Below are 25,646 nucleotides of genomic sequence, written 5' to 3'. Positions count from 1 at the left end.
GTTAACAGTTAATTTCTGACTGTCAGTTGGTGAAAATGTGGGTCAGTGTTACTGGGCACACTTCTCTTGAATGATTGGTTGATTAGATAAAGTGGTGTAGTGTAGTGCAGGTCCAGGTGCCAGGATCACTTCTTTCTCAACTAAAATCTAGTGGTGTACTTGCATGTTATGTTTTTAACCAGTATGTAAGGACCTACAGCCTTATAGGAATAGGCAGTGTAGAAGTACAATAATGATTTCACAACGTTTTTGCAGTGTTTGTCTTATAATATTTACTAATAATATAATATAAAATTGTAAATAAATATATAAACAAATACAAATTGCACATTGGGCTCACATAGCCAGTAACCAGCAGCCTGATGACAGAATGCAGGTGAGCACGGGTGGCAACAGAGAGGCAGCGTCACGCCTAATAGTCAGTTTCACCCCGCCGTCGCTGGAGAGAGTTGAATAGCCGTATGGCCCGGGGGGACAAAAGACTTCCTCATTCTGTCCATTGAGCAGGAATGAGACAGCAGTCCGCCTCTAAACATATTCCTCTGTCTAGTGAATGTGCTGTGTAGAGGGTGGCGGGCATTGTCCCTGATGGATGGATGGATGGACGGACAACAGTTTATTTAAGGTCCTTCTCTCTGCCGCTGACATAAGGGAATCCAGGTCCGTGCCAACCGCGGAGCCAGCTCTCCTCACCAGCCTGTCCAGCCGGATAGCGTCCCCTCCAGCAACAAAATATCAGACTACATATTTACTTGAAAAGGCAGTAAATGCTACCTTTTACATGTAGGGACTACAGATCTATTGTAACTTGATTGTAAGAGGTTGATTCAAACTTTAATAACGCCATCATACCTTCAGTGGCCAAGACAGCAACCCAATGTATAGTCTGATATACTGTATGTGCTTATTTATGTGTTCAACCACAAGCAGTGGGTAGAAGAAGAAGTACAGCATGGTGTTTTCCATGACAGTCTATATTAGGCAATCACACTGTTTTTCTGCGTCTGTGAGGGCGTTCCAAAGAAAAGAAGAAATTAAATGTGTTAAAGCAAAAAAGGGGGGGGGGGTGTATGTTGCACAATAAGAAATGATAAAAGAGCCGCATCTACGTGCATCTGCACCACTTGTGCACCTGCTACTGACTTAACGGACCGTGTCAAGGAAGACTGTAATCAAGTGCAAATTAGAGAGTTTATATTCATGTTGTTATATAAGGAAACATGAGTTTCACCGAACAGTCACACACCTCATCAGAATCAGCAAGCAAGCGCTGTCATGATTTTAAACAAGCCCCATAAAATGGAAAAGTAGATCTTTGTTAAGCACTGTGTCTTCGTGTTCATGGTGCCAGGAATTAGATTTTGTTTGTTGTTTAGCGGTGGTGGTTTTAAACAGATGTAGAACGCATCTGCTCTCTGTTACCTCCCCGACAACAGCTCACAATAGTCCATTTTATCCCACAATAAACAATATGGTGCTTGATTAATGTACAACTAGTTTCACTGCTCTTATTACTAGAAGTACGGAAACTCCAAGCATTGTTCAGTGTCTTTCAGTTTTATCATAGGATGAGACTCAAATCCTGTCAGCTCTTCCCCTCCAGGGGGTTTTCCTTCCATGATCTTATCTCTTTACAGTCGTGACACCGCAACACGCCCAGAAAACACTGTTCCTATTTGCCTTTATAATAACAACACATTTCAGTCACATGAGTATCAAGTTGCTGGCCGGGTTGTTGGAATTTTTTTTCCCCCTGCACTCTCATGCCAACCCTCGTTCCACAGCGTATGACACATTATCTCAAAATATTGGCACAGTCCCGGAAATGCTTTGAAGCCCAAAGACTCATAAACCTTAAAAGGATTTGTGTGTGGCTTTGCCATGAAGCTCCCAAAGGTGAGCGAGTTTGTATGGACCATTTATTGCGATATCAAAAAAAAAAAAAAAAAAAAAAAGCTCATTTTTCCTCGAACGTTCCTGTCTGGGATCCACGAGGGGACAAAATGTCTTTTGCTCACATTATGTCTGACACTGCAGTTAACTTGTGACAGCGAGCGCGAGTAGACTACTTCGTCTTTCTCAGTTTTAACAGCCAGGCTGGGCCAGCTGACAGGAGTTTCTCTGACAAAACCCTCAGAAGGAGGCTGTGTGTTGCGTGACAGATTGCCTCACACACACACACACATACACACACACACATGTATGCACACAGTGGCAGCACCCATGACAAATCAATACTTTTTTTTTTAATCTTATGCATGCTCTCACTCTCTTAACATCAGTTATGTAGGTCACATCTTGAAGATTGTAAAGAACTCTTGGACCGGGAACGAGGCTGTTGCTGTGGTATTGCATAGTAGCTCGCTGTTATGCGAGTTTGGGCATGCAGACTCTTGGAAGATGTTGCAATGTTTTAAACTATCTGGAACAGTTAAGTTGAAGCTTGAGGGTCATTTTTTTCAAATGCCTTGATAGTTAACCTGAATTACTTTGCTCTAGTAGCTTTTAAATGTAGCTATTGATTAGTTTGAGTCACCAAAGTGCTATTATCATCCAAATAAAGGTAAAGGGGCTATATAAAGGTTTCTGTGTTGAGAAAGATTCTGTTGTTGGAAGTTAAGAATGAGGGGGTAGTTTCATTTGTTGCTGTTGACCCTTTAGAAGCACACAAACTCACCACTGAAACTCACACAGTCTCCTACGCTTTTAGCTGGTTAAGCTCCTGCTGAAATAATGGCTGCCTGCTCAGTCATGATCAGTCTGTACTCATCCACACACACGGCAACAATGCAGTCATACCAAACCAGACATGTCGTCCGTCTTTTGTATGAAATTTATCAGTAGCAGGATGTCATTTCATTGCTGCTATCAAAGGTATTGATCAACTTAAAAAGGTCTTGTTAAAGCACAGCGCTCCTCTTCATACTCAGGGCTTTCTGCCAGCTGGCTGCCGGCCCATCTACTGTAAGGCCCTTTGGCACTCGGTCTTCTCTCCTCTTCCATTTACAACACGAGTCTTGTCCAACAACTCAGTTTATTTAAACAGATAAGCTGTGTTAGGAAAAATCTGTTTGTTTAACATGGAAATAGGAAGGAAAGTTCGTTTTCAGAAGCCTCGTTTACTTTTGTATGAATCCTATAATCACATTTTTGTTTGCGCCTATTAGGCTAACATTTGAAAATAGAAACTGACAGTTATTTGACCATGTTATGTTATGGCATTCTGGATTAAGTCTCAAGCAACATACTTTTAATTTATTGTAAATACCCTAAAAATTGGTGTGAGTCAGTTGCTCACTAGTTAAGACGCAACAGAACCACGATGTCTGTGGTCTGATTCCAGTCGCAGACATTCGTTGGACGTCATACCCTTCTCTCTACCCATTTTTCCTGTTTCGCTACACTTTTGACTGTCAAATAAAGGGAAGGAAATACCCTGAATTTGAAAAAAATATGAGTAAGGAACAAGTCTAATTGAAATGAGAAAACCTTATGACTTTATAAGGGAAGTTGTGAAGTGGAAACGTAAAAAGATCTTATTTTCAGCACCTATAGCTGACAACACTGGGGCTACGTCCCAGTTCTTCCCATAACCTTTGCTCTAGAGTCGCCTTCGGTCTGAGGCAGCCTGCCAAAAACAGGGCTCCGGGGTAAAATAACTACACTATGTACCCATAGTAAAATGCTGACATTAAAAACTAAAAACTGAAAATGAAAATAAGGAAGTGGGGATTTTGAAGCGATGCTGGTGACAGAATAAGAATCTGTGAGTCAACAAAACGCAAATTGTGGACTGAAGTGTCGGTCGAGGGAAATTCTGACATGGCGTGGTGCAGCAGGATCTGACCGTTGTTGGCCGTTTCTAATTAAAAAAATAGTTACTCATGCTTTTGTGTACGTCTTTGTCAGGATCTATAAAGGAAGACGTACGTTAAATTTAGTGGATGTTAAGAGGAAGTGATGAGGCAATGACGTAAAGGTCAGTTCCTCATGTAGCCAATGACGGCGTTGACCAACAGCTGTTTCTGTTGTGTGCATCTACAGTAAAATGACTCATTTAATCATCATTAATCATTTCAGTGTGTTGGTACCGTTATCTTTCAGTAAATGTTTACTGTAGTTGAAGAAGGTGTGAATAAGGAAGGTTTCAAGTCACTGTAACAGGAGGAACAATGTAGTGTAATATTGTTTAGAGCCCGGAGTGCTTGTCATCTGTCTTAAATGTGTCCTCGTTCCACTTAATTGAGTCTTATCCTCCCTTTATGAGGAGAGGATAAGACTCAAGTGAAGTATACAAGGAGACGTTTAAGGAAGTGGAAGAGACGCAAAGAAAGAATGTGAGGGAAGAGGAATAGAGGAAACACATCTTTAGTGAAATGAGACGTCCTTTTCCTCCAAACCGTCAGCTGAGGTGACACAAGTTTCTGTTTCTGTCATCCAAACCACAGCTGGCTCAGCTGTCAGTCTGCAGGTATTAACACATGTTCATGTGATGTACTGTCCAAATAATAATAATAATAAGGATGCACAGATCCCACCGCCTAAACTAAACTATTCGACAGCCATCTGCACATTACATTGTAAATAGATCCGACCGACCAAAGTTTATAAAGTTACTGCTCAGTGTTTTCTTTGATTGACATTATTTAACAAGTTTCAATTAAGCAACTTGTTGCTACAACAATTTATTATCACTGGTTTTCAAATATAACATTTGAAATGTTGAACTGGCCCAATAGCCTATATTTGTGTCTCATGATGTAAAACTTTGCATGCGGTTATTTGTTCAGCTACTGTGCATCACTGCAGTGGAGGAGAGAACCAATAAATCATGAGCCTGAATGCTGTTTAGTAAAAATGATATATTAAACCTTAACCTGCCGTACCACAGGCCAGTCCTTTGTGTTCACTCAGTCGCTTTTCTATAAGAAATGTCTCACAAAATGAAATTTCATTTTACATAAATCCCAGTAACGCTTGCAGTTGTTGATATCGGTCGCTTTTACTACCAAAGTACATCTGATTCTTACTCGACTGCTATAAATTGCTTCGCAGGATGATGTAAACGTCTTGAATGTACAAGAAAGAAAAAGGCTTATAGTAGTTTGGCACTCACACAGTGCCATAGTGCAGCGTGACTTTCTCTTCTCACCACACAGTAAGCAGAAAACGAAAAGATCACTGCTGTGGAGGCGCATTATGTAGTTTCTCAACCATTCTTTTGGCTCAGATGTGAGAAAAGCACCTAAAAATACACAGCAAGTGAAAGAGATTGGTTCCCTTCGAAGCAGGCGTGTTTGACACCTCAGTCTCTTCTCCATGTCTCAGTGTTTTTATATGATACAAAGAGGGGTGTGAGGCTGTTGCTCTACCCAAAGCTCCTTTGATTGCATTCATTTAAATTCAATAACATATAATATAAAATGACAGTCAGCGTGTGTTTTTTCACTATCATGACTTTCAGATTTTTGCCACAATACAAGGGAAATTAGATCATGTTAATACACTTTATGTAACCGAGTGTAGAAAAGCACCCTTGTTTCGCATGTTTGTCTGGTGTCGCCTGTACAGTAAGTGTGATTGACCTAAGTGGAGCAGATCAACTGCTGAGTGAGTGTGGCAGAAAATGAAACAAGATATCTTCCCCTCACCCCTACATGTGGGTTATGTGTGGTGTTTGTAAGTTAGGGGCAGTTTTTTTCCTGAGTGCAGCTCAGAGTAAATGAGCACAGTTCAACCTGTCTCCACTAACGGCACCTGAATAACACTGGCCCGGAGCGTCAGGCAAAAGGGAATACATACAAACAAACCTACCGACACAGACTGAGGGTAGGCCTCTCCATGGTGACGCCATCTCTGAGGAACATGTGATATCACCAAACACAAAGGGGTGACATATACACGACAGTCCCGCTGATTAATGGTCAAGTGCAGAGCTTCTTCTGGCATGTGACTCTTTTGAGATGTGTAACCACAACGAGGGAACTGATAAGCTCACTGTCACGTCTGAGGACGGAGGGGAATCTTCTCTTCTTATTGAGCGCGCTCAAACGCCCGTTTATCACATTTGCAAATTAAGTTTCACATGCGCTAGCTGTGGCTCATACATAGCGGAGTGCACGGATGGTTAATGATTAGGAAAGATCTGTGTTTATCCAGCAAACATGCCCTTATAATGCTGCTACTTGCTGACTGACTACCATTTCAATAGCTTACATATGGATCAGTAGTGTGTCAGAACAGGATTGCTGCTTACCAAAGTGGCATCATACACATAATTAATTAATTATTAAAATAATTGATACTGATGGAGTCTTCATGCTTTATATTCTGTACCTAAGCTGATATTGTTTTAGAATATTTGTAATTTAAAGATCAATATTTTGACATATGTTGGTACACTATACTCGATATTGTATCATACATATTTTTTCCCTGGTCAGTGCCTCACACAGGGTTCTAGCTCCGTACAGCGTTATCTATATTATCTTCCCTCTCGAGAATACCAAACGCGGTCCCTTCATATTAGTCTTCCTATGTGGATCCTAACATCTGCCTGTATACAATGATAGACTGTGGTCAGCAGCAGTCTCTCTGCCACTTGAGCTCTCTGTCCATTAGTGAGATTCCCAGCTATTTCATTATCTAAGTGGATGGGATCCAGCCTTTACCCGCTATTCCACTAAACCACAAGCTAGATTGTCAGTAGCCTCCTCTTCGTCTCAAGGGGGCTGAATCAGGCTTTCAGCCCAAGCTTGAAATATTTATCACACATAATTAAAAACACTGTTGGCAAATTGAAATGTACACCTATATTAACATAAATGTGTTACAGAAATGTTGTTTTTAGAGGGGGGGGTTGGGGCAAAGTAGGTGACATGGACAATAAGTGAAGCTCTGTCTAACCGTGTTTTGGCTCTGAAGTGGAAGCTTGCCTATTGACTGAGCTGGTGTCAGGTTTCCCTGCTGCTGCCATTCCTGCCGCAGACACCCCGGGTCTCACATTGATTCTTGTAAACCACAACTCAAGAACAACTTCAAGGCTTTCAAGACCATAATAACATAATGGATGTGTTGGCCGAGGCTCGTGACACCATAGGGATATTTTCTGCAGCGCCTTTGATTTCTATAGTATAATGCTAGGAGACATTCTCCACTCCAGGAATAGACTGGCTGTTTGCTCCGCTGTTGACTGTGATCGGTAAAGACTGGAGGACGGCAATAAGTAAGTCTGACAGTATTATTCTTTAGTCTTTGAGCGGTAACGAGTGCCACGACAGCTCTGCGGTTACAAACGAGAAGACTGTGGATGTGATTTTTTTTTTTTTTTTATGAGTCGTTTGTTTTGTCCAGAGTACAGTATGTGCACATGTGGGGATTTAACATGAATACCACTCACCAAACTTTTGGCACTGTGTATTGATAACAGGTAGTTCAGTAACACTGATGTGTGTGTTTTTTAAATTGTTGGGTCTATGATATCTGCAGGTGTTAGCTGGCGATTCATGCAGAGCAACTACTATGTGCATTATCATCATGTATAGTCAATAAGGAGTGCAAGGCTGTCAACAACTCAAGAGGAAGTGGATATAGATTACAAACCACCTGGAGGATGTGTGATGATTTCAGAGAATTATTGATCACAATCTTATGATGTCATCAGCTGGTGTATCAGTTGCTTTTTCATTAGGGGCTCAAGTATGCACATTAGATCCTGCAGAATTGATTCATGTTTTTTAGTCGGCTAACCAGTTATTTCTTTATGCCCTTAAATTATTCAATATTATGGGCTGGGCGATACTGAATGCTGATATACATCATTCAATGATAAACAAGACTATGTGGAAACCTAGTATATGCCTGGACTGTTTATGGTCAATATGTGAGATTGTGGCCAGTTTGTTACAGGGATAGTCAGTGGTAGTGTCTATAATGTGAATTCCTGGATATTAAATGTTCATCTGCTAATTCTAACTATAACTATTCTCATTATCTGTTAACTCCCCTGCTCTTTCATCTGTTTCACTCTGCAGATGTCTCGTTTTTCAGTGTATTGAGTGTTTTGTCGGTGTGATGGTTATTCGGGGTGCTTTAACCGTGCGTGCTCTCTCGTGCCTCTATGCGCCTTTTTTCTACCTCTTTCTCGGTCGTTGATCATGGAGGCTGCAGTGGAAATTGTAAACGAAGGTTTTGACAGCGTTTCGGGTGCAAATTCGGGAGGCTTATCTCCGCCCGCCCACTTACCACAGTTGCAGTCAAATCAATGCACCTGCAGAGCATCCATCCCACACGAAACTGATATCACAGCTGCATGAGTCGCATGTTTTTACCCTGCAAGACTCATGTTTTAATGCTGTAAATCATCAGGCAGAAAACATCAGGCAGTGCAGCCAGGCGGAGAGTCGATCAGACTGGACTGGACGCTCAGAGCAGAAACATAATCACTCTGCGTCGCCGCTGTCTTCCACTTCCATCATCTTGCGCCGATTCATTTTGAAATAGCAGCGGCCAATGAGGAAACTTTAACACTTGGCTGGCCGACCAATGGTGTAACTCAGTCACTCACTCACTCATGACAACCATGGTTACAGGGCTGGTCTGTAGCCAGTCCAGCCAAAAATGTGTCAGCCAAAAATGAGAGCTGTGCAGTTTAAGCCAAAGTCTCTGCAGGCAATTCTGCAAATCAATGAGCAGGACTGTGTTCGGGATTCATATCATTTTTGCATCAATTTGACAAAATACATGAATTTGTCAGGTATCAGGCATACATGTCCATCTAGTTATTTTGTCAATAAATGAATTCCTACTAAATGTACAATATCATGATAAAACTATTACAATATGAAGTTATATGATGCATCATATCACCCACTTTTGGTCTCTGGGTTAGAAACTTCAGTATTCACATGCAAATCAATAGTTCCTATTTAAACAAATTACACTGTATTATTTCAGTCTAACACAGAAAAAAGGAAGAAAGCAGTCAAATGCAAAAAAAAGTGAGAGAATTTAATATGGTCAATATGTGCATGAATACAGACACTAAAGTGCAAGCATAGGATGCTGCCTGAGGAGGAGCGTCAAGCAGGGAAAGTGTTGCAATCCAGATTAGCTGCTGATCCAAACCTTCTCTGTGTTCTTCATGCTATTTAGAGCCTGTATTCATGCACATGTTGAACATATTAAACGATCTCGCTTCTTTTTGACGGCTCCTTTCCTTCTCTCTTTTCTACAGCATCATTTAATCTACAACATAAATGTAATACATCTGTTGTTTTCACTGTTATTACTTCAATTTCATTATCAGAGGGTTGTTGGCAATCAGCAATCTGAAAGAGGCATGACCCTCCTTTCCTCCCACCTCTTCCTTTATTATTACATTATCTTAAATCAATGATTGAAGCTCTGTGTAGCGATGAGGTTGCCATGTTTAATATTACACGTTTCTCATCAGCTGTAAGTGAATGCAAAGTCTTTTAAGGATCACTTAAGAAAATTGCCTTGCTTATGTAATCAGAAAGCGAGGGGAGTTTGAAATGATTTTTTTTTTTTTGTTTTAGGAGATTGAGCTGGAAGAGAGCCAGCCGCTGCTGCTTCAAGTGGATGTTTGTTTGGATAGACTAAAAGAGTTTCCTTTTTGAATTATTGTTGGAGTTATAGAGGAAAGGGGTGGATCCTCTGTAAGCACAAATTTGTCACAAGACAGAGGGAGAGTGTGTGTTTCAAGAGAGACTTCAGACTCATTCATTTCCACCGTGTCCCACTTGTGATCGTGAACCCATTTAACCTGACTCCGCAGTTCCCCTCAGCTCTGTGGAGCTTTAAAACATCTTCTGAGTTCATTGGGGTTTTTTTTGCAACTTTACTGTTTTTCTTCACTTTCACTGCTCTCATAGTGTTGTTTTTGGCTGTAGCGAGCGGCTCTCTTCAGCAGATACACTATACGCTACCCGCCCAGCACCTAACGACAGGCAGATGAAGTTAGTGACTAGTTGATGAACAGAGTGGAGCATTTAACAGGTATTTCTCTCAGTGGAGACTAAAAACAGACTTATATATTCATGATTTGGCCAGAAACACGACTCCAAATAAATGCTAATGTTGCTCCATATCTGCTCTATGTGTAAATAGGAAATTGTTTGCTAACAAGTTTAACGTAATGACTAATCAAGTGATAATGAGGAAGTTTTGTATTATTGCTTGTTTCCTCTGCGCCTAAGTGTCCAAAAAATAAGTTATTGCAAGTTTAAACATTTGAATTCTAACCTTCTTAGTCATATCTTGCAGCTTGACCGTTTCAAACTGAGCGGTTCAGTGTGGACAAGCTCAAGCAACGCCATTAATTTTGAGTATGAATCCAATCAAACAACACCACAGGAGAGTGTGTTCCCATTTTACACATAAGCTTCCAAAACCTGGTGTAGAGAATAGTGCTGGTAGACTATGTTGTGTTGTGATATATGGTGTAAATGCATTTGAATAGACATGTCACATTTTAGGTACAGTTCTGAAAACATGAGTTTTACAGTATTTAGTTTACATCTTGTATGACATCAATGTTTTGGATGTACACTTTGGTGTAGATAAAGTACCGTACATTACATACATTATTATTTTCTCATCTCCAGCATTCTGATAGGATGGCATCACAGGAGGGGGAGGGGCCGCCTCCAAACGGGGGCAAATCAGATAGCCGTCTACAGAGCAAGAAGCCACCCAGCCTCACAATAGCAATACCTCCACCTGAGATGACGTCCCATGACCCCGCAAAACAGGTACGCTGACCGTTTCGACCTCAACTTGTTTCTCACCGCCTCGCTTTCTTCAAGCAGATCGCAACTTAGCAGATGTGTTATCACAATGAGTAGCCACTTCCTCTTACAGTGCTAAGTGTGGTGAGTGTTTTCACATGAATGTTGAGTAAATACTATATAACGTTCACAAAAAGATAAATGCAGCGCTTTAACAACACACAGAAGAAAGCAATTAAATGCAATTGAAAGCAATTTTAAAAATTCAAAGAAAGGCAGATAAACAGGGTGTTAGGGTGTTCGGGTTGTACTGTTGGTATTTGTGCAATGTCAAAGATGTAACACTCAGCGACCCGACCTCAGCAGATCTTTAGTATGTGGCTCAAAATTGAGGTTCAAATCAGTTAGGAGGGCTCTAATTAGCCCTAATTAACTGGAGTTAGGCTTAGTGTGCCAAATTTGGATAGAAATATGCTTTTGATATTCCCTAACACTCTTACAAGAGTTAATGCAGAATATTTTATTTCATTTGGGTTGATGGACAGATACTATGGAAGGAGAAGCCATGCCTACTGACTACTACTACTACTACTACTACTACTACTACTACTACTACTACTGCCTCATTAGAGTCAGAGGGGAATACAAAAAGACCCGGGGCAGTAATTCTTTTTTTTTTTAAAGTTCAAACGGGTTCAAAAGATGTTAACGGGGTAGCATACTCTCCTTCTGTCCCCCTGTATTTGCCATTTGCTCGGGCAGGGAGGCATGTTGGACAGCTGTCTTGCAGTTTATGGGTGCAAGGCCACACATTACCCCTCGTAGGCCCCATTCTTAGAACACAAACGTTGGCATTTCAGCTACACAAAGTAGTTGGTAGGCAGAGTTTAACAGAGCACGACATGCTACACTTAAGCAGCTACTGCTGTAAAAATGCAAATATAGTGTGAACTCACAGGATATGTGCTTTAGCACTGTCATTACAAGAGAAGAAAGTAGAAGGAGAAAGACACCACGTACTCTGCCTACGGCTACAATTTAAATATAAATAAAACTTCAATTGGAAAAGCTTTTGCTGCGTTACGCACGTTAGTTAAAGCTGAAACAAGTACATGTTCTTTTGAAAATGCGTATTCTTGTTATTACACATTTTAACTTGCATTTTTCAATTATGTGGAGAACCTAGCACACCAAAGAGTTGGGTTAGGGAGCTGGCAGGTTCCTGTTCTACATGTGCAGTTATTGCCAGCGAGCGGCTACATTTGGAGGATCATGTCATGCAGACAGCCTACGATTACTTGTTTTTTGCACTGATTACTGTGTTTGTTTGATAACTGTTACCATATCAACATTCAGTAAGAATGTAGTAAATAAAAAGTCAGTAAGTGTAGAATCTGCACAGTTCAGTGATTCATAATAACCCAAACAATTACTGGAAGTCACTGGAAGGTTTGGTCTTTATAAACCCTTGAGGGTCTGTCTGTGCTTTCACTGAGTAAGTTACACAAACACACCATTTACCTGTGATTTACTGATGCAAAGATTGTTAAACTTTTCTGTCAAGCTTATAGAGATTTAAATGCACTATATAGTAGAATATAGTTGAATAGACTATATCTTGGAAAGAATCCAAGATAATGTAATTCTAAGTGCAAATTTAGTTTTCCCTGACAACACCCTGATAGTGGCAGTGAGAGAGATAGCGTATCACCTGATCTCGACCGGCTGAGTGCCACAACCTGAACATCTGGCTCGCTTACAGCTCGCTTCGAGCTCCATAAACTCTCAGAATGACAAGACCATTAACCTCACTGAGAGCAGAGTCACTGCAGGTTAAGATAACGGACTGTCTGATGAGTCACTGCACACTGCATAACAGAAGAACACTGAACAGAAAGTGAGAGGAGGAGTGTTGTTTTGTATTGGCTGAACGCTGTCATGCGCACATTAAATGTGCAGCTAATCAAGCAGCTGAATACTGAGCTTCAGACTCGCCACTGATCCAGAGTATTGCAATAATTACCTAATAGTCCTATAATTTAATAGCAATTTCATCTGAGATGTGGTCCTGCAATAATTAATTCTCTGTAATTGATTCTATTTAGGCAGTAAAGTACTGCAGTCCTATGTAATTATGCAGATTTATACATATTCAAACTGTAATACATACATTATTTTTTCTCCCTTGCTGAGCTGCTGCTTAGTTTAGATTATTGGATTATTCCTACAGTTTAGTAATTGGTCTTTTGTTAAGATGATGTAAAAAGGTTTCTGTAAAGCATCTGTAGTTAATCTGTATTCTAAATGAGTTTTAAAGCAGTCGAGTAATTAAATGAAAATGGAAAAACTCCTGCACAATCTCTACATGCAGGGATCATATTGAAGGACAATCACCGGACAGTAACATCATCTCTCTCTCTCTCTTCCTCCGGTCAGCCGCTCCGGCCGTCTCTGAAAAAAAGCATAAGTGGCCAAGCAACCGGTTCTGTGTCGGAGAGCGTCAGTGGAGCCGGAGATGGAGGACTTTCAGCCAGAGACAGAAGGGCAAAGTTTGGAAGACAAACCTCGCTCTCACAAAGCATCCGCAAGTAAGACGGAGAGTTTGTTATGTGTGTGTGTGTGTGTGTGTGTGTTTATGTTTTTCTTCACACCATTCAACAATGGCAGGGTGCTCTCAGGTAATTGAAGGAATTTCATTTTTAAGAAGTTTAGATTTTTAATAAGTCAAAACATACAGCAAAGACATACAGTTAGTTAATAGTCAATAAGCTAACGAACCCGTGAAAAAAGGAAACTTTTCTTCACCCATCTGTATAAAGGAAATGCAAGTGAAGTTCTTCACAGGTCATTTACCCAAATGTGTCAAAAAGTGCAAATTCATTTCCCTGTAGTTCTTTAACAGTAACTTCCTCTTCAAGTCCCTCAGTAGACGACATTGTGGTCTTGTGGTCGACAAAAATGAAATGAATAATGTCTGATGTATTTGAGAGTAGGCCAAGACGAGCTAAAAGTTTAAGCTAAAAGTTAAAGTTTGTCAGTATGTTGTACTTAGTCCACCCTCTTCTCTCTCTACCTGTAGGAATACAGCCGAGTGGTTTGGGGTGGGAGAAGGCTGTGAGACCAAGCAGCAGATATGGCACAGGAAGAGCCTGCGCCACTGCAGCCAACGCTACGGCAAGCTGAAGGCCCAATATAGAGAGCCTGAGACGGCCACCAGCATCGACCAAAACCTGGACTCACCAGCCACACACAGGATGCCCAAGGTACTCCGCTGTCATAGAGGCATGTGATCACCGCGCGCCCTAACCTACACACCGGCTATCAGTTCAAATCCTGATTAAGGCTTTTTTGGAAACATTTTCATATCCTGATCTTATTACTAAATAGGACAAAATATCCTCATAGACAGCAAAAAGAAACAAGATGAGATATAGCAGGGTCTATGTCGTTTTTTTCCCCACCTGCCTGGTTTAATGTCATGACACCGAGAGGTTTCTCAAGAAGGACGAGACCAAAAAGAAATGGTGAGAGACAGAAGTTGCAAGGAGTGCGGGAAAAATGTGTCTGGCTTTAATAACGTAGAGCGCTGTATGGTGACAGACGTGGAGCATCTGCGCCCCAGATGAATCAAGTCACTCTCTTCAGTCTTTGTCAGGCAGCCATACTCATCTACTCATCATCACAATATGTAGTTTTCCGTCTTTTCACCGTCTTCTTCTTACCTTCACCTGCTTTTTTTGCGGCTCTGCACCTGTTCGCTCATCTCATCTAGAGGATCAGTGATAAGTATTTTCAACTAGCAACAGTTTTTTTTTTTTTTTCTCCTCTTACTTTACACAAATGCATGCACATACAAACGCAGGCAAAAGCAAGTCTTGTACCACAGTGCGACCATTGTTAACTCAGCAAGGTTTAAAGATTATCATCTCTGAGTGACTCATCTTTCACAGCTCACTAGCTGAGAATACTGCTTTATCTTGAAAGCTTTCAGAGGACAATGCATGTAAGATATCTATATCAGGTTGAATAAAATCACTTGTTTTCGCCAGATCGTGGATCCCTTGGCACGCGGACGAGCCTTCCGTTGCCCAGATGAGGTGGACAACCGTTCCCCGAGGACGCCCCACACCCCCCACGTGGTTCCCGTCACCCCGGGGGTCACCTCGCTCAGCTCCATCACCAGCCAGCGCTCCGGGTACAGCCGCTTCCCCAGACGTAAGAGGGAGTCCGTCGCCCGCATGAGCATCCGAGCTGCGTCCAACCTGCTGAGGGTGGGTGGGGGTACCTATGTGTGGCCAGAGAATTTTCAAGGGAATTTGAGGAAAAAGTTTAGAAATGGGTGGTGTTACAATTTTTTTTTTTTCGTGCACATTGTTTGTATTAGATTTTCCATTTTCCCCCACAGCAACCACAACTTCGCTAGTCAGAACTGTGGAATTTATAGAGCTTCACTCAGTAAAAACTCGTAACAGATTTCTGTGGACTGCAAATAGATTTCATGATGTGGGATGTTTTCAGAAAACGAATGTGAGGTTACTTCACGACCAGACTACACTACGATCTGCTTTTGTTGCTTTAAGAAGCAGAATTAATCCAACTAAATAGTGGTAGGAGTGGTAAATAATCTGTTAAAAGAAACAAGGGGTGTACATACTTTTGCATGCAGATTTTTTTAAATATATTTTAATTTTGGAAATTAAAAAAAACTTGTATAGATCTCAGACACAATTTCAAATATTGGCATTATCATTTTGTGAGGTAACAAATTATGCAAAGTACCCTCAGAGTAGTCAAACCTTTGCATAGTGTCACTTGTTTACCTTCACTCAGCTCAAAAACAACCTCCACAAACCCACAGGGGGATAAAATACTTCGGGTTTGGAGGTTTTCCAGTGTAGTTCTGGTAAGTTACGGAGATGTTGGTTTGTCTGTGGTTGTGTGCATGTTTAGCGTCCCTTGAGACAAAATACAGCTTTGAGTGTTTATATTACTCTTACTTTATTTCTATGTAGAGCATAACTGAACTGTTCAAAGATGCATAATGCATGTATGAAGTCATTTATTATGTGATGTGTGTTGTCCAGGGTCGTAGCGGCTTGGCAGGCTCTCAGACAGGTCGCAGTTTCCCCAGGAGGAGCTTCGCCAGGCCCAGCTGGATGGACGAGGACACTGTGGACTCTGCAGATACGTCCGAGTCGCTCTTCTTCAGCAAGGTCAGCGAGCTCCTGCTCCGTACTCTTAATAATGCCTCTGCAGCAATTTCTCTCTCTGCTTAGATTCTCTTTTGCAGTTTTTCTTTCTGTTCTTCCTTTCCCATCTTTTATTATGTCAGCAGTCCACTATTTAATATCATTTTCACCGCTTATATGCGTCTTTTATCAGCCTCCTATCTTCAGCAACCACTTCCTTCATCTATCTTCATCCTCCCTTCCTTCCGTCCTCCTCTTTGCACATTACAGCATATTGAAACACACATCTGCTGCCAAGTCAGCAGCTGTGTCATCTATATACATCTCTTTTATTCCTCTCACATTACATCACGCCAGTCAGGAAGGGCTGTTTCCATTTTTATTTTTTTTATTTTTTTTATCTCATGCCACAACTGTCTTTCTCTTTTTGTAGCCTAGCCCTCCCCTTATGTCTCTCTTCCTGTCTCTCCTGCTCGGTCTGACCATTGTACTGTAGTTACTGTAGTTACTGCTTGAAAGAAGCTAAATGGAGCAAAATGGAGGTGAGAGGTTGAACATCCATTTCTAATAAGTATTACTACTGAAATATAGTAATGTTTAACAGATCCAGCAGCTCATCATCTCAGGTGTCCTCCCCCCCCCCTCCCTACCTGATGTCTGCTATAGCTGGAACAGTAATCTATCATCTAAATACATGATGCCTGGCTGCTCGTTAATGACTGCTCTTTCATCCTGCACTTTCTCTTTCTCTGTGACCTCTATAACCTCTGCTGCACAGGTCGATGCCCATGATGAGTTGTACTCTATGGCTGATGATGTATTCGAGTCGCCTCCCATGTCCGCCTCTTTTGCTCCCTGTGAGCCGCCTGAACAGACGTTCCCGAGCCTGTGAGTGATTATACAACCAAAAACACTATCTGTGAAGATCTATAGCTGTATTTTAGTGGTCGCTGATGCTCCCAAGGTTCTCAAATCTCATTTCAGAGTAATTAATAATCTTTATGTTGCTACTCCAAAAACAGTATGCCAACTACTAATCAAGTTTTTCATTCTCTTGCCCCACTTTCTTCTTTTCTGTTCTTCAATTCCTTTTTCTTCCCACTCACCCGCCTTCCTCTCAACCCCAGTAAGGACATTTCTCGAACACCCAGGACACCAACAGTACAGCCCGAGAAAAGTCACCCTCGCCGCGGTCGTCGCATCGCCTCTCAAGTGAAGCATTTTGCATTCGACAAACACAAGCGTCAGTACGGCATGGGCGTCGTGGGGAAGTGGCTGAACCGCCACTATCGACGCAGTCTCAGCAGCAACGTACAGAAACAGTTGGACGACTTCCACAGCCACAGGTCGGGCATTAATAGATGTAAAGGACGTACTAATGGAACTAATTGGCTTACAGACCTCAGTCAGAGAGAGAAAACTACTGAGTGAAATCAGCTGCAGACACTACAGTAAAAAGTGACACAAAACCTGTTGACAGAGAGAGATGGGGGGGGTGAATTACAGGCTATGGTCATTTTAAGATAAATGAATTAGATTACAGACATTTTTCTCTACTGTCATGTGATGTTTGACACCAGGATCGATCAGTCATGATTTCTGCTTGTTCTACATGATTTAACGTCAGATCTTCTGCTGTGTTTTAGGCCTTACTTCACCTACTGGATCACATTTGTCCATATAGTAATCACGCTGCTGGCCTGTTGTACATATGGTTTCGCCCCTGTGGGGTTTGCACAACATTCTACAACCGAACTGGTGAGTAGTTGCTTGAAAATTGAGACTGTTGTTTGCAAAATATCTGTATTCATTAAGGAATAAGTAGGTGTACTATGAAATATTGACAACATGCTATCTGTAGTGTCCCTTTTTATGAAATAGATAATTAGAGCTGGTAATCTATGCTACATAGAGGCTCAGTAAACACTGGCTAACATTAATTATTGAGATCAACTTTAAAGTGATCTTATTTTGTATCCTAGTAAACACAATGGAGTGAATTGAGGCATTTAAGAGACAAAATTTGTTTTTTGTTTTTTTTTATTGTCTCTTGTACTCATAAATCATTAACAGCCTGTAAATGTTAATATAATAGAAGTTCTTTTGTTAAACAGTTCCATTGTCATCTGTGTCACTCTGTCGCCCTCTATAGGTGCTGAAGAACAAAGGCATTTATGAGAGCGTCAAACATGTCCAGCAGGAGAACTTCTGGATCGGACCTAGTTCTGTGAGTCTCTTGCTGGTCTTAGTTTAGCTGCTGTATTAAAATGTGGGTTTGTATCGGAGCTTTATCTCCATGTCTGAACCCAAGTGAACTTCTACCCAAAAATGATCCGCTCCAGGTCTACTGTGCTATATTATCTACAGTCTGGGTGACATCAGACACGTTTTGCCTCATCTGGGACCAGATGCATAAAACTCTGTAGATAGAGTTTCTGTTTCTGGCTTTGTGTACGCACCAAGCCTGCCCCACCAGTCTGCAGCCTACACCTGTCAGTGAGACAAAGGGGGAAAGAAGAATCGTAGTTTCACCGATTTTTGTTGCACCGGCGAGGCTCTTTATAGCGTCCATATCATTAATTCATCACATGGACTGTAAACCATCAGCAGCAGTGATATCTCAGAAATGTAAGCGCTCATAGCACTGAGGATAAAATAAAGAATATTAACAGCAAAGTAAAATGTTGACTCTTATGTAAATTTAAAAATATCAAAAAATTAATCACACTAAAGTAATTAATCAATGTTATGTTTATAAATGTGCCTTTGATTGGCATTTTACAAATCACTGTGTAAACGCAAAAAAAAAAATATATATATATATATACATCACGATCAGTGTAGCTGATAATCAACCTAAACAGACTCCATCTCATCACATCACCCTCAGATTGCTTTAGAAAAACATGTGCACGTCTGGTCTGAAGAAAGCGTGAGGTGCACACATTCTTTGTTCATAATTTCTACTTTATGTGCAGGAAATGGCGTAAGCATGTTTTTTTTTGTGAATCCATTATGCATCTGGCCCCTGGTGTAGGGTCACACCCTCATTGGTTTGACACTGTTTCTGTATTTCCTGTGAAATACATTTGTCACCACTTCAACGTTTAAGGTTTCACTCGACAAAGTGTCCATTTGAGGTTTCCGTGTTATCTTGAAAATAAAAGACCAGCCGTGTTCGATTAATTCTTTTAATTTTTAGTTTTTCTTTTCTGCAGATCCCTTTAACATGTGTGGGTTGCCACATTCGTACATCTTTACCATCATTTTCCCCCTTATCAGGAGGACCTGATCCACCTAGGGGCCAAGTTCTCGCCGTGCATCCGTCAGGACAGACAGGTCGTCGAACTGATCCGGAAGGCCAAAGACCTGGAGAGAGAATCTGGCTGCTGCATTCAGAACGACAACTCTGGATGTGTGCAGACCCTCAGCAACGACTGCTCTGTACGTGGTTTATCCTTCACCCTAAAGTGTTGCACCTTTAGCGTATCAGTGTAGAAGACTTTGCTCTGGTTTGAGAAGTCTGTGCATCAATGAAAATGTGCAAGAAATTACCCACAAACTAGAAACAGTATGGCACTCTTAAACACATGCTGGCACGTGAGGATAATTAGATTGCTGCTCGTTATTTAATTCCCTTTTGAACCTATGAAATCAAGCAAAACAATGCTGTGCTAAATACTAAAAACACTGTCTATGCAGGAGACACTGGCCACCTTTATGAAATGGAACAATGAGCAAGTGGACATCAGCAGGTCTTCTGGTTCTGTCTGTCACCAGGATCCCAGGTGAGGATATGTATATTATTATTGTGCCTACACGCACAGCACTTCTAAGAAAACATTAACATTATTAGTATGTCATTAGGGATTTGAAAGTTATTTAATTGTCAAAATTGTCTCGTCAATGTGGCTTCAATCTTTTGAAACCTTCCCTTGTCTCTCCGTGTCGCGTGCTGCGAGCAGAGTGTGTGAAGAGCCTGCCTCTGCAGAGCCTCACACGTGGCCAGATGACATCACCCGATGGCCGGTGAGAGCTGCTATTAATACACTCTCTTCTGTGTTCAAACAAAATATTTTTATGCACCTTTTCCAATGCTACTCTCTGTGTCTGAGGTTTACAAAAGAAAATATGATTGATTGTATGTTGTATTATTTCTTATTACTCGTCCTTTTCCAGGTGTGCACATTTCCCAAGAAGTGGAACCACACAGGCTACAGACACATGGACTGTAACATCAAGGGCCGGCCTTGCTGCATAGGAACTAAGGGCAGGTGAGAAATGTGGGCTGATATTCTTACAGCTGAGTGTTGTTGTTTTACTGGCTTCATGGCCTCATTAATCATTTGCTTGCTAAATCATTACTATGTCATGTGGAGAAAAAAAAACTGCCTTTTGTTTATCCCTCTTGTAGATGTGAGATCACGACCAGAGAGTATTGCTCTTTCATGCATGGTTACTTCCATGAGGAAGCCACGCTCTGCTCACAGGTAGTGTGCTTGCATGTATTAAGTCTATATATATATGTGTGTGTGTGTCTGTTGGTGTGTTAGTATATTTCTGACACTTCATTTGTGCAGGTCCACTGTCTGGATGATGTGTGCGGCTTGCTGCCTTTCCTGAACCCCGACGTTCCTGATCAGTTCTACCGTCTCTGGCTCTCTCTCTTCCTCCATGCTGGGTGAGCACCGCAAACTTCAACAACACTTATATTTACTTTCTGTTATTTCAAGTTATTAGTAATTTTTTTTAACAAATATAGATGGAGTTTCAACATCTCATATTGCCGTTAGCTATAAATGAGCCCTGAATCAGCCATTGAGGAATAGAGAAAGTAACACCTCACAACTGCTAAATAACATTGAGAGAATGTTTAATATGCTGTAACAAAGTGTTAAGCCTATTAAGCTGAGTCAGTGAGCTGTGAAAAATGTAAACAATGATTACCGTGTGGTTTCAGCGTGTCAGCATCCTTCAGGATTCAAACCTAATGAGATATTTGTAAAAGAGGCCCCGCTGCTCGTGAGCCGTTCACTCACATGAGCAAGTCTTACTGTTAATTCTACTGTAGGCGTACGGGGAAATCCCTCAGGTCTGCTTTAAAAACAAGTAATAAACAGGCCAAAGGAGGTTTCAGAAAAAATGTCTGCAGTGTGTGTTAAAATGAATGCTACTACAACTACTAGCACAGTGTTGTGCAGTTGTGTCATGCTGAGCCTGATGTCTGTATGTGTGTTTAGGCTGTTACACTGCGTGGTGTCAGTGGTGTTCCAGATGACTATACTGAGAGACCTGGAGAAGCTGGCAGGTTGGGTCCGCATCTCCATCATTTACATCCTCAGCGGCATCACTGGAAACCTCGCCTCTGCCCTGTTCCTGCCCTACAGAGCCGAGGTTGGTTCCTCACATGAATACATGCATGCACACAAACAAACAATGCACTCATGCACAAATAAAGGCTCTGTCTTTTGATGTCCAGTATAGTCTGGGACACTTGCATGTATCTATGCATGTATGCTCTTACTCATATTAAAACATGCACATCAGTGCATGAATGCAGGTTGCAGACCCTTCATATGTACAGCTACAAACAAACACACAAAGAGAGAATGTGTTGTATGTAGAGTAATTACACACACACACACACACTCTTGTAAATGAGCATAGAACAGTTTGCAAAAAAAAGGGATATGTTTTTGCACATACTTGATCTTTCATGATGTCTAATGTTATCCAGTACATATAGTACATAACTCAATAAATCTGCAGGTGCAAAAAACTCTGAAAGAAGCCAACAATAGGGGAAAAAAACAGCTTATTTCACAGATTAGTTTTAATATTAATCAGAAACACGATTGGGCAGCAATAGCCTTTGTTGGGATTGCCAGGAGAGGCTGATTTATTTATGTTACTTAAGTGCCTCACACACACACACACACACACACACACACCACAGAGAGAGAGAGAGAGTTAAATGCACATGCCATGCTGATCTCTGAGCTGCTCAGATGTCTGGCAGTGAGAGAGATGTGCGATACGGACCTGTGCTCCTGCTCCTGAATTACATTTCCAAAAGCACCACCCTCACCAAATATTAAGGCTGTAAAACTATGATGAATATTTAGATTTAATAGCTGCAGAATCCGGTCTGATCGTGTCGTCCACATCAGTTTAGCCTTTACATCTCATGTCGACAAACAGGTTTTTTTAGTGATATTTAGGAAATCTTGGTGGAAGAGTAAAAAGATCTACACCGTTACCACATTTCCATTGTAGCTGTTGTTTATTCCCTGCTGTTTACACTCACTGGCGTAGCTCAGCTTAGCTCAGCTCACTTACTGGAGGAGCTTTCTCCTGCTGAGGATTATTGGAGCAGACTTGACTGGCCCATCTACAGAGGTCCAGGGGGGGCACGGGAAACACTTCATGGTGTTAAATGTGCAAGTGACTGGAAAAACTGGGCTTAAACCGACAAGAGTTCATGAAACTGCTTCACAGTGGCTGAGTCATTGTTATGGAGAGAACAGCACCATCCAATCCAGCGTTAAGAGCACCTCGAGCATATTAAAAGACCGTAGCTTTTTAACTGAATGAGTACTTTTCTCCAACACTTCAGTCAGACATTGGTTTTACTTCTGTTGGTAGCAGCTTGTTTAAAATGAACTGAATCGTTAACAGGAGCATCGATATCCATAATTGAACGGACAAAGAGTCAAAGATTGGTATCAGTAGAATCTCAAACTTCAGCAGAGAATCCAAGAAACAAAGATGTCATATTATCAAGTTAAGTGTATCTATTAATACGTCGAAAAACATCACAATGACTACTGACTACCAAATATAGAGACAAACTTTTTAAAAAAGGACCTCACACATTAGCATGTTAAATTTGAGTTAGCAGCATGTGTCTGTGATCATTCTGTGTGGATAAAGAAAGTAGCTGAAGTTTAACATGAATAAAAGACAGGGCACTTTATATCTTTAGGGACTGGAGTTATTTAGCTTTATTTGTAACTAAAAAATTACAATTATTTCAGCCAAACAAGTGAAAGCTGCATATTGATGTTGACTAGATACATTTTCTCCTTCAGTCTGTTTGAAAATATGTGCCGGAGAAAAGAGACAAATGGAAATTTATTTTAAATGAGGCTATAAAACAAAAAGATGACAAAGGCGGTTTAGTCGTTAAATGATTGATGCTTACACGCACATCATCACCACACCTGCAAGATGAAGCTTCACGTGTTTTATGAACATCGTTACCATAGTCGATCTGCGCCGTAGCGTCCTGTCAGATGTACTGATGATGGAAAGTTGAAGCAATCCTCTTGGCACACAAGATTAAGTGTGTGTGTCTGTATGTGTGTGTGAGAGAGAGAGAGAGAGAGAGAGAGAGAGAGAAAGAGAGAGAGAGTGGTTGCTGAGTCAACTGCTGCTAATTTAATTTATGCCATACGTTCAGGGAGAAAATACAAGTATAGACTTCCACCGATATTTAAAACCTGTAAATATTTATGAGTTGTTGTTTTCTGATGATGGTTTTAAAGGAAAAACCAAAGCCCTCTGCCCTTTTTTTTTTTTTTGGAGCAACTCTAGTATTTTCTCAGTCAAAGTGTAATGCTTCCAGAAAAACACATTGATCTGTACAAATTACTCAGTGCGTGAAAAGAACGCAGTCTGGATTACCTACATTTTACTGGCACGTGTTTTCTCTTCAGTATGTCTCTGTAAAGCCCACTTTCCCCTTTAAGAGATTAGGTTAATGCCATTGTGTGGGTTCACAAAGGCTACTGCTACGGTACTTAGTGAATGGGATTACGTTTTTTCTTTTAAACAAAGACAATTGTTGCATAGAGTAAACCTGTCTGGTGAAGCTTCTGGTCTACACACCTGTTACGAACACGCTGGCAGAGAGCTCCTCTTTGATATAATAGACAAGTGTGGTGGATGAATTAAAAAATATATATATATATATATGACAGGTAACGAATGAGAAATGTATTTTGCCTCTCAGTCTTTGTATTGATGTCATCGAGACATCTGTTATCTTCCTCATAAGCCGACCCCGAATGCTCTCATCTGACGTTTGCGTGGTGAGACATGCGGTGGCTCTCGCCGTGACGCATCTTGACGTGAGAGACAGAAATCCCACCGTCCAGCTCGCCTTAGTTCTGACCAGGTCACAAGTCTTCACTCAGGAACCAGGAATAACCGGAGGAAGCACATGCAAGGCACAACACACGGCGGTCAAGCCACTTAAAGAGGCGGTTTAAGTGGATTATTCTTAAACTGTTGAGATAAGAAGACCCTATGGCCTCAGCATAAGTGACTCAAACAACAGCCGTGACTCGAACAATAATAATAATAATAATTCTCACAAGTGATCCAAAGAAATGTGAAAGTACAGCAACAACAGTTTCTCCTCTTAAACTGTTTGACAATAATTCTCAGTATTGTGATTTTATAATAATATTGAAGCAAAAACACTCTTCACACTTCATTATTCAGCTAAATGTGTTTTATGATCTCATTACCTGTTTGGATTATGGTTTTAGGTGCTTCATCACCTGCTGCTTTATTATATGTAACATATTTAAATGCCTCCAATTACAAAGCTTGTAATCAAAGACTCACAGACTTTGTTACAGTTGACATTCTGATGGCAGAATAAATGAAAAAAGTCCAGACTGGTGTTCACATAAGTAGCGTGAAAGGTTTGAAAGGATAAACAAGGAGTCTGTGTTCTAGTTAGATATTTGATGATCTTTAAAATTGCACTTTTATGAGCTCAGTGAAGGGAATAAACACTAAAGTACTGACTTCTACATCCTGCAGCTGAAAGTGATGTCTTTTATTTGTTCTGTGTTTCAGTCAAACACGTCTCCGTTCCTGCACGCAGAACTTTTGAAACTCGAACAATTATGCAGAAGAAGAAAATAGCGCAGCAGCCTTGTAATCTTTAGTTAAGAATAGCAGTAATTTGTACGTTTGCTTGGGATGGTGTGACTATACTTAGACAAGTGGTGGGTTAAATACCACCTCACCCTCACACTCCTCTACAGAAGAGAGAAGAGAGGTGATTTGAAAACTACACACGTGTGATTTTATAGTTATTTATCAAATGCAGATAGATTAAACGTTCCCTCCCTTGATACACTCACACACACACTCTGTCTTAGGAATTTGATTGAAATCATGCAATAGAAACATGATAGTTCATCATGACGGTTGAACAGTAAACTATTACTCAGTCATTGCACATCTTTAACATCTGCTCCTGGCTTTTTATCTCAGCCAACGGTGAGCGAGCGACCGTGGCGCATGGCGCATGCTAGGAACGTGTCAGCATGCACGTCTGGAGCGTGTGGGTGGAGCGCTTTGCCACACTTTTTCTGTTTGTGGTAGTCGAATGTCTTCACAGATTAGCCATCTGCCTCTGACCAGGCCAAGCCTCCAAACTCAGCCCTGACGTCACTGTAATCTGCTCACCTTTACTGCCTGACCCAGAGCTCGTACCGCGCTCCCTCCGCAGAACTAGATGTAAAATAAAAGAGATCGCATGCATTTGTACAGTAAACATAAACAACATCATAACTTCCTTAAACCTGTGATCAGTGCAGTATTTTTTACTGTCATAATCGTTTGGTTAAAGGGAAGTTTTTTATTAGTTAATACTAATAGTAGTGTATACTAATACTATTAATAC

General features: G+C 41.0%; 1 protein-coding gene across 3 annotated transcripts in view; it reads left to right on the top strand.

Moving 5' to 3' along the window:
* LOC137175388 (inactive rhomboid protein 2-like) overlaps positions 1 to 25,646 on the top strand; it is a 30,023-nt gene that overhangs the window by 1,058 nt on the left and 3,319 nt on the right. The window contains exons 1-17 of one of the 3 annotated variants that reach the window (XM_067581034.1): positions 6,947 to 7,225; positions 10,629 to 10,775; positions 13,188 to 13,339; positions 13,831 to 14,014; positions 14,801 to 15,022; positions 15,836 to 15,964; positions 16,719 to 16,828; positions 17,068 to 17,286; positions 17,587 to 17,698; positions 18,093 to 18,167; positions 19,223 to 19,384; positions 19,643 to 19,728; positions 19,906 to 19,969; positions 20,120 to 20,214; positions 20,355 to 20,430; positions 20,521 to 20,621; positions 21,181 to 21,334. In XM_067581034.1, the coding sequence (XP_067437135.1) occupies positions 10,641 to 10,775; positions 13,188 to 13,339; positions 13,831 to 14,014; positions 14,801 to 15,022; positions 15,836 to 15,964; positions 16,719 to 16,828; positions 17,068 to 17,286; positions 17,587 to 17,698; positions 18,093 to 18,167; positions 19,223 to 19,384; positions 19,643 to 19,728; positions 19,906 to 19,969; positions 20,120 to 20,214; positions 20,355 to 20,430; positions 20,521 to 20,621; positions 21,181 to 21,334 (2,076 nt within the window). In that variant the 5' untranslated portion in view covers positions 6,947 to 7,225; positions 10,629 to 10,640. Of the gene's footprint in view, positions 1 to 6,946; positions 7,226 to 9,867; positions 10,021 to 10,628; positions 10,776 to 13,187; positions 13,340 to 13,830; positions 14,015 to 14,800; positions 15,023 to 15,835; positions 15,965 to 16,718; positions 16,829 to 17,067; positions 17,287 to 17,586; positions 17,699 to 18,092; positions 18,168 to 19,222; positions 19,385 to 19,642; positions 19,729 to 19,905; positions 19,970 to 20,119; positions 20,215 to 20,354; positions 20,431 to 20,520; positions 20,622 to 21,180; positions 21,335 to 25,646 lie in introns of those variants that run through there. The other 2 variants (XM_067581035.1, XM_067581033.1) reach the window with 2 other exon arrangements.

The sequence above is a fragment of the Thunnus thynnus genome, chromosome 3 (assembly GCF_963924715.1).
Source record: "Thunnus thynnus chromosome 3, fThuThy2.1, whole genome shotgun sequence".
Lineage (NCBI taxonomy): Eukaryota > Metazoa > Chordata > Actinopteri > Scombriformes > Scombridae > Thunnus > Thunnus thynnus.
Note: the sequence above shows the minus strand (reverse complement) of the source record. Positions and strands in the feature narration are given on the sequence as shown.